The 10000-nt window shown below is 40.0% G+C and overlaps 1 protein-coding gene across 2 annotated transcripts in view; it reads left to right on the plus strand.

Moving 5' to 3' along the window:
- Positions 1 to 735, plus strand: part of mfng (MFNG O-fucosylpeptide 3-beta-N-acetylglucosaminyltransferase) — a 4867-nt gene extending 4132 nt beyond the window's left edge. For both annotated transcript variants that reach the window (XM_060859588.1, XM_060859589.1), the window contains exon 9: positions 152 to 735. In XM_060859588.1, the coding sequence (XP_060715571.1) occupies positions 152 to 209 (58 nt within the window). In that variant the 3' untranslated portion in view covers positions 210 to 735. The remainder of the gene's footprint in view (positions 1 to 151) is intronic.
- The last annotated feature ends 9265 nt before the right edge of the window (positions 736 to 10000 follow it).

The raw sequence follows: 10000 nt of genomic DNA on the forward strand, positions 1-10000 counted from the left end.
AACAGGACATATATACAATCATCACAGTGTATAATCAGATCAGATAATTGGACTGTCATCTGATGATATAATCAGACAACATTAATGAGATTATATGATCAGATGCAATATTTAGATTTGTGTCTAATTTTATTGTGTTTGGTTTTTGCAGGTTTAAAACACTGCACTGTTTCCTGTACCCTCTGACGAGCTGGTGTCCACCTACATGAACCACTTTAATTCCCACAATCCCCTGGAGGATAAAACACATGGACCCACTGAGGACATGCACCATGTGTCTCAGAGTCACTGTGCGACTGCATCCATGTTCCAGTGCTTTTGTGAGTCATTGTGTCACTGAGTCATTGTGCCATGATTCACTGTGTCCCTGGCCCACTGTGTCCCTGAGTCAGTGTGTCTTAGATTCACTGTCTCACTGTGTCCCTGGCCCACTGTGTCCCTGAGTCAGTGTGTCTTAGATTCACTGTCTCACTGTGTCCCTGGCCCACTGTGTCCCAGAGTCACTGTTTCCATGAGTTAGCTAAATTTCTTATATTCTGCTAGTGTTCAGTACTCACACTCCTAACAGAGCACTTAAAGGTGTGTGCACATGTGTGTGTGTGTGTGTGTGTGTGTGTGTGTGTGTGTGTGTGTGTGTGCACCTGTGAGAGATAGTAACTTTTGACTGGAATAGCACAACTCATTCTTTGTCATTAGGAACACACGTGTGTATGGAATAAATACATTTTTTTTTAACGTTTTTTGTATGTATTAGTATTTTAATCATCATTTGCATTGGGGCGGATTTTGTCGAAAACAGGGGCGTGTCTCAGTTACCTGATCTTAAAGGCGGGGTCTCCGAGTCGGGCCGATTAATAAACAAAAATCAAAACTAAAGTGTAGCCAATGAGCAGAAAGGGGCGTGTCTTATCAATATGTGGCGGAGAGAGTGTTCAGTGCGCATGTGTGACATTATCAGAAAGCGGTTTTAACATTGACATGGAGGATAAAAACAAAGAAAGAAAGAGAAGAAAGACTTACGATAAGGTAAGAAGTAGGACGTGTTAATATAGGATCAGCTTTCCAGCGCTGGAGAGAACTGAAGGAGCAGGAAGTTGGTCACATATTCACAGATTGGAGTTTCCTGAGTCAATAACTCCTGAGCTAAACACTGTTACTACACAAATAACACCTCTTTTCTATCGTAGTAATGTAGAGACGCAGCTACAACCGTGTTTTGTGTAGTAACAGTGTTTAGCTCAGGAGTTATTGACTCGGGAAACTCCAATCTGTGAATATGTGACCAACTTTACTTAAGACGCCGAGGCGCTTTTTTCCTTCTCGATAGGTGAGTAACGTTGGTTTTGTTTTGTTACACAGAACTAATATATGTCTTTGTCCTTTACATGATTATGTTTGTGTGTCATTTTTGCTTGTTTGTTTATCTACAATCGTATTGTTCTTCACTTCAGCTATGATAAAGACACGTTTCTTTCCGTTAGTTGCCTGGGTTACGTATGTATGTGTGGGCGGAGCTATTGATACAGGGGTGGGACCCATTTGGGTTAGGGGTGTGTGTGTGTGTGTGTATGTGTGTGTGTGTGTGTATTCAATTCAATTCAAGTTTATTTGTATGGCGCTTTTTACAATGGACATTGTCTCAAAGCAGCTTTACAGAACATAAACATAGAACAGAAGGTAAACATAAGGAGAAATATAAATAATTAATATAATAAAAATTCAAGATATATATAGTTCACAGTGTGTATGTATGTGTGTCAGAGGTGGGAGTAAGTCACACATGTGCAAGTCACAAGTAAGTCTCAAGTCTTAACCTCAAGCAAGTCCGAGTCAATTTTTTGTGAGAGTCAAATCAAGTCAAGTCACTGCTTTATGTCAAGCAAGTCAAGTCAAGTCGTAGCTTGAGTCAAGCAAGTCACTGGCAAGTCATACATATGTTTGATGATTTAACTAAATGTAGATATTAAACAAAGTTAAATCTACAGTATTTATGGTATTTACAGTATGTAAAACTCTATGAGAGTTTTATTTGCAACAAAAATTATATGCATTTATTTTTAAAAGGTGTCCACATACAGGTGAGTTGTAAATACAATAAAAATCTAAAAATGAAGAAAAATCAAAACTACAAAAGCCTAAGATGTAAATGTAGCTAAAATAAGGAACCATAAAAGCATGAAAAGTTTCAATATGCCTCAAACATGGCAGAAGACCATGGAAAAGTGTATATAAAAAAAGTACAATGGTTTCTATGCAACCAAATGGAATTTATTGAACAGACATTCACTTTTAATGGGACATGAACACATCCTTAAATTAGACCCTTCCTTTTTAACAACAGAATAACAATCAATCACGTCAATCACATCAACCAAAAAATGTAAATTATTGAATCACACAAACCTTGAAGTGAATTAACTACTGGGGAGAGAGAGAGAGAGAGAGAGAGAGAGAGAGAGAGAGAGAGAGAGAGAGAGAGATGATGATGATGAAGTGAGTGTAATTTATTAATTAAAGGGACAGTTCACCTAAAAATGAAAATTCTGTCATCATTTTCTCACCCTCATGATGTTACAAACCTGTATAAATGTCTTTGTTTTGATGAACACACATGTAGATATTTTGAGGAATGTTTGTAACCAAACCATTCATGAGCCCCATTCACTTCTATAGTATTCTTTTTTCACTACGGAAGTGAATGGGGCTCATGAATGGTTTGGTTACAAACATTCCTCAAAATATCTTCCTCTGTGTTCATCAGAACAAAGAAATTTTATACAGGTTTGTAACCACATGAGGGTGAGAAAATGTTTCATTTTTAGGTGAACTGTGTCTTTAAATTGAATGTGTGTGTGTGTGCATCCGAGACAAGAATATGGCTGTGCTTGTAGACCAATTATAAGAGCTATTGCAAAAAAGCTGACATTTCCACATAAACAGTGACCAACCATTTACACATTGCACTTGCAAGAAATTAAATTTGATAGAACTTTGTCACTCAGTTGTGAGCGATGTGGTCACATTATCACCCCACCATGGCTGAATGCACGTTCAACAGGTGCACTTGATGCAGGGATGGCCATAACTCTTACCGCTACCTTGAACAAAGAGGGGAGGGTGTCTGTTCACAGCCCAAAACTGCAGGGAGTCCTGTTCATCACAAAATCCCGGTACCCGAACGTAATTATTTTTGGTTAATTATTGTAGCGCCTTCCATGTTTCGTCACGACTGTTAAGTTTTATTAGTTAGTGCGCGCTCTCTCTCTGCTTCAGGGGCGGAACTAGAGTTTTATACATGGGGTGGCCAGGGCAACTTTAGGTATATTATGGCTAAACTAGGGAACGAACCGATCTCTCTTGTCTGATTAATCTGTTAAAAGCGTCTAACGTCAATTTATATAGCGACGTAACTTTCGAAATATTTTTCTGGAAAATCCTGATGTTTAATCTCAAAACTTACCGAAATTTGATGTTTTACTATTAGTCTGTTTTAGTATACTTTAGGGCTGCACGATTTAGGGAAAATGTCATATTACGATTATTGAGGTCAATATTGCGATTGCGATATAATAAACAAATGGTATCATGAGTCAACTTGCTTGGTTCTCAAGGAAAATGCACACACAGAGTACTGATAATGCTGAAATTTGTATTTCTCAACTCAAACTACAACAAAAACAACAGCAAATGCAAAATGTTTTCAAATTAAAATATTTTTACATCTTTGCATTACTGCAAACAAACTTTTATTGTCTCAATAGTACAGCTAAATATAATAAATAGAACAAAGTCATTTCAATGTCCATGAAAATAAGATATTTTGAACATTCTGTCCAAACAGGGATATTTTACCTGGACGTAACATTTTTGTATAAACGTTCAAAAAGGAATTTGGATATAAATGTGTGGTTCAAACTGTTGTGGGTCATAAACAAAAACAAAAACAAAAACAAAAACAAAGACAGGAGCGATGATTCGATACATTACCACTAGTGCTAAATGCTCTCTCTGATGCAGAGCTTGTTGCTTGTATGCACAGATATTTCTGTGAAGACCTTTCATATGGCGCAACACTCTCAAACACATCTGTAATTGTTTTGTTTTGTTTTTTGTCTTACAGATTGTTCTTTTTGTTCAGTTGTTTTTTTTACTAATCTGTGCTTTTACCTTCATGCATTCATCATACTTTTCTCTGTGCTGTTTCAGGTGCTGATATAATTTTGTCGTGTTGCCACGTGATGTAGCAACTTTATTTTTTACAAATTCTGCACAGTAGCTCTCTGTCTGCTCAGTGTCGGATATCTTATAGCCAAAATATCGCCATATAACAGAGGTAGCATTTTTTCTGGCCACCAGTTCAGTGTCCGTCTGCTCGGCTTCCATCTTCACCCGTTCCGCGCTGCACACCAGAAAAAGTCACGACATGGCCACACGCGCCACACGTGCCACACGTGCCACTGCCTAAACTGGAACTCACTGGTCTTTTTTTTTTTTTTATAAGGCAAACCTTAAAAATATTTTGGTTTGCAGTAACAGTAAAAAAAAAAAAAAAAAAAAAAAAAAAGGGTCGGTAGGTAGGTCTATATTTTTTTTTCAAGTTTCAATGTAAAAAAAAAAGTACAATTTTGGTGATGGTGATTACGTAGGTATGACTTTAAACAAATTAGCATATCGTGACGTCACTGACTGGGTCTTCATCCCGTGCCTTCGGGCGCATTGTTACAAACCTCATTTTGATGCTTATTTTAGATGTATTATTGTGCCCGAACCCGTTAATATTATTTTATTGCTTTTGTATTAGTTGTTTGAAGAGTAAAAAAAAGAAGGTCGGTCTTAATGCAAATTTACAACCGGCAAGTCGGTCGGACTTAAAGCAAAAAAAATAAATAAAAATTCAGTCGGTCCTAAATTGACAGGGTCGGTCGGGTTATGGCAAACAAGAATATTTTTAAGGACGTCCTTAGCAGATAGCGGTGTAGTGTATGAAATAGGCAAACAGCTTTCAGAGAGAATGGGTTGTCATGTCCACACATGCATTTATGTATTTCATAAAATCGCAGCATTTTGCGTCATATAATCGCACAGGCTTGATATCGCGATTGCGATATGATTAATCGTGCAGCACTAGTATACTTCTCTATCTCTCAACTCTTTATTGTCATTGATTGATGGATTTGAAATGTTGAGCGGCGCCGCGACCAAACGTCAAACGAAGACTTCTTTTGATGGTGAAATGAGATGTCGATCAGCATCAAACTTCCAAAGCTATCAAATAAAAATTCGGGGTGGCACCTGGTGTGGCCAATCAGATGTCAGGGACACTCTTCTGGCTCCGCCACTGCTCTGCTTGCCTGCTGCGTCACGTGATTAGATTACGCTCTTGCGTGCGTTCAAAAACAGATTAAAAAAAAAAAAACAAGTTATTTCGAGTCTTTTAACTCGTCACAAGTAAGTGTCAAGTCATGAATGTCAAGTCAAAGTCAAGTCGAGTCTTTTTTTTTATATTTGTCAAGCAAGTCTCAAGTCTCAAATTTGAGACTTAAGTCTGACTCGAGTCAAGTCATATGACTCGAGTCCCCCATCTCTGATGTGTATTTATCCCCAATGAACAAGTCTGAGGTGACTCAGGTGACTGTGGGGAGGAAAAACTCCCTTAGATGGTAAAGGAAGGAACCTTGAGAGGAACCAGACTCAAAGGGGAACCTCATCCTCATCTGGGTGACACTGGGGGTGTGATTATAAATATACAGTCTGATAAATGTTGTGTTGGTGTAAAAGATCACATGGAGTTCACATCTCTTCTTTAGTATCACAGAGTCTAACTGGAGCTGGTAGATCTGTAGATGTCTCAGGGCTATCAATACAGGGGTGGGGCTTATTTGGGTTAGGGGTGTGTTTGTTTTGGTGATTTGAAATGTCAACAATGGCTTTCAATCAACGGAGACTATATATATATATAAAATACACCAAAAATAAATAAAGGTGAATGTTGGTGTTTAAGGTGAGTGTTTATTTCTCTGTGAGTGTGTTGAGAGGTGTTCAGTGCTGTAGGTAAAACAACACCAAGTCTTTAGGGAACATTTAGGGCTGTGTTTCATTTAGAGCACGGAGCAGGTCTCACATGGCCGTGAAGTCATAAAGCTCGGTCGTAAAGCAGCTCCTGTCGGCGGCGTGTGTATAATTATCGTTTTTGTTGGAGTAATTGTTCCCTGCTCACCGTGCTGTATTGAACACACTGCTGTTAACGTAATGGTGTGTGCTTTATAGCTTGTGGTCAGTGATGGTCACCCTGAGACTCAGCTTTTCATTATCTCAAACTCTGTGTGTGTGTGTGTGTGTGTGTGTGTGTGTGTGTGTAATGACTGTAAACATGAAGAGTTTTTAATACAAGTGCAGATTGCTGGTGGTTTGTGGTATCAGTACTGAACCAGCAGTGATTGGGGGGTGGGGTGGGGTGGGGGGGTGTCTCACAGTCTGCTACTGTAATGACCACACCCACTCTAAGCCCCGCCCCTTATTCCATATATACACCACACACCCTCTGAACACTGTTAGCGGTGCAGATAAATAATGATCAGCATGTAGTGCTGTTACAGTCAATCAGGCAGTGTGTGTGTGTGTGTGTGTGTGTGGTGGTGTGTGTGTGTGTGTGTGTGTGTGTGTGTGTGTGTGTGTGTGTGTGTGTGGTGGGGTGTTTAGGGAAGGGGGGGTGGTGGGTGTTCAGTCTTGGCAAACGACCTGCCTCGCTTCTGTGCTCTGTTGCCATAGAAACCTGGGGACCAGAATCAGTGATTGAGGGGGTGGGGGGGACAGGGGAGAGAGAGAGAGAGAGAGAGAGAGAGAGAGAGAGAGAGAGAGAGAGACAGAGAAAGAGAAAGAGACAGAGACAGAGTGAGAGAGAAAGAGAGAGAGACAGAGAGAGAGAGAGAAATGAAGAAGGAGTGAAGAGGAAAATGATATAAAATAGGACATGGAAAAGGAATGAAGAGACTGAGCAGGCAATTAAAAAGGGAAAGAGGAAGAGAGGAGCAGGAAAAAGTGTGAACAGAAGAATGAGCTGTACAATAAGATCTTGAATGAATAAAATCATAAACTCTTGACAATTCAGCTGTTTATTTTTATTCCATTTTTAACTGTTTATATGAAAAGTGATGTGAAATGAGTTGTGGTTGTGAAAGTGAAATGTGAAAGTGAACTGAATGTGAAATGAGTCAATGTCTAGAACAGAGTTTAACTCCCTAATTATTCTGTTTCTCCTTCATGTGCTGTGACTGTACTAAAGTTCTCCAGCAGGTGCCACTGTTGGACTGTAATCATATCTAGGTTGCCAGATTGATCGTAAATGAATCAATAGTTCTAAAAACCAGTGTTCAAACATATTAAACCTGTTTAAAAATGACCAGAATCTGCCAACCCTGTAGAGAATTTCACAGTGATTATATCAGCACCTCAAATACAAATTAATCTGATTTATTTTCTTCATGTGATCGTCATGGACGGGACGTTGTGGTGCTAGTCGTTAAGGGCCTGGGCTGTTGATGGGAAGGTGTAGTTTCGAGCTCCAGCACTGCCAAGCTGCCCCTGTTGGGCCCTTGAGCAAGGCCCTTAACCCTCACTGCTCCAGGGGTGCTGTATTATGACTGATCCTGCTCTCTGACCCCAACCTCCAAAGATGAGATATGTGAAGAAAGAAAGAAAGAAAGAAAGAAACTACTGTGTATATGTAGCGATAAAAATGCTTCTTTTAGAATATGAAGTCTTTTATTTTTTTATTTAAAGGTGCATTAGTTTCTTTTTATTCCTAACTTATGAACAAATGAAAATGATAAAACAATGTGTTAAGTTGGGGCCTTAGCAAAAGTGTTTAATGTTGCTAAGAAAAACCTGTTTGTGAAATAGACTTTCGTCTGGACTGTGTTTGTGTTTGATCCGTGTCCTTTTCTCTGTGGTCCACTGCAGACCCTGGGGCAGAGATTCATGAACATGGGAAACAGTCAATTACCATATAGAACTGTTAGACAAACAGGTTTTAATCTTAAAAAACAACTCTAATTGGTTAAAAGAGCTCCGACTCCTCTCCAATCTGGCAACCCAGCTCTGAAAACATGAAGTAGTTTCTATAATGTTTTATTATTATGTTTATGTTCCCTATACAGTGAACAGTATGTGGTTTGGGACACATGCAAGTGTAAGCTGAAGATTTAACTGAATGATGTAATTATCATTAGTTAATAGTTGCAGTTAGTCAGAGATGTTGTGCAGCTCAGCAGTGTTCCTCTCAGCTCCTCTGTAGGAGAACTTGGTCACAAGTGTCTCTCTGCTGGAAATCTGCAAGTTGTTCAACGGACCAATCAGTACACAAACCTGTCAGAGGAAGTTTGTCCTCCACTCACACAGGAAGTGATCAGAACTCGTCTGCTTTAGACAGTAGTGTTTAAAACGAACACTTTCATGTGTCAAGGTCAGAATCATCAGCTGCTGAGACACTTCATCCATCTCAGCTAATAACTGCCACTAATCTGTATTACGGACCTGCAGGAGCCGGAGGCTGCTGATTGGCCGGCTGCCTTAACGCCCACTATGACATCATCACCTGTCAGTGTGAATTTCAAATCTCCACCAATTCATCAGTGTGTTTCAGTAAAAAACTGTTTTTTCAGCTGTAAAAAGGTCATTAAAAAAAAAACAAAAAATCTGACAACACAAACCACACAACTATTATTAACACACACTGTTACAGTGAAACACTGAGTGACTGATTTACTGATGTCATTAATACACTCATCATTGTCCAATCATATCAGACTGAGTGTATTAAGATAAGACCTATGTGTATTAATAACAACTCTGTGTGTGTGTGTGTGTGTGTGTGTGTGTTTTCTCTGCACTTCTGAAGTCCGTGTGGTGTTTGTCCTTTTTTGTCTTTCATGTTGTGTTGTATTAGAAAGTGACGGTGTGGATTTGAATATTAATGAGCTCATGTTTATGCAGTCTGCCCGAGTTAGTGACCTTTACTGACTCTTATAAAGTTTATCCACACGTCCTGCGTCCTGTCCTCCAGCTTCAAGCTTTAAGCTCTGTATTCAGTTCATCTCTCAGTGACGGTTTTGTACTGAAATGACACACATCAGAACTCAGACGGAACTACACACTGAATCTCTGTTCAGAAATCACCTGAGTTTGTCAGGGGCGTGTCTTAGTCTGATGGAACTATAACACACACGCACACACACGCACGCACACACACACACACACACGCGCACACACCCACACACACACACACGCGCACACACCCACACACACACACACACGCACACACACACACACACACACACGCGCGCACACGCACACACACACACACACACACATTTAGGTAATTTAGGTGCTGATTTATGACTGAGATAATAAAATATTCATTAAATCACTTTAAGACAAAGAGTCACAGAATGAACTGGATCAATAAACTCTACTGAAGCAGCTGTGGAACTTCCCCCCTGACGTACTGATGGAACTGTTGGACATCAGTGTTTTATTAATGTCTCACTGCACTGTATGTCTCAACAAACCCTTAACTACATAAAGAACACTTTGAGGAACCCTTTGAGGAACGCTGTTGTAATAGTGTAGGAAGGACAGATGAGAAGATAAGAGTGAAGCAGTGAGAGAGATGGAGGAGAATCAGGCTGCTAAGGTGTGTGTTTGTGTAACACACTGCTGTGGGACTCTTCAGAGCTCCTCTATGTGTAGTGAAGGTTCTCTCAGTTAGAGAAACACATATTCTAACACAGAACCTTTACGGACCGTTGGGACCTTTTAGTTGGAGTGTATTCCCTCTTTCCTGGACGATTCTTTCATTTTTCTTCCCTCGCTCTCCCCCTCTCTCTTCCTCTGTCTTCCCTCGCTCTCCCCCTCTCTCTTCCTCTGTCTTCCCTCGCTCTCCCTCTCTCTTACTGTCTTCCCTCGCTCTCCTCCTCTCTCTTCCTCTGTCTTCCCTCGCTCT

Source organism: Tachysurus vachellii, chromosome 23, assembly GCF_030014155.1.
Source record: "Tachysurus vachellii isolate PV-2020 chromosome 23, HZAU_Pvac_v1, whole genome shotgun sequence".
NCBI classification, from domain to species: domain Eukaryota; kingdom Metazoa; phylum Chordata; class Actinopteri; order Siluriformes; family Bagridae; genus Tachysurus; species Tachysurus vachellii.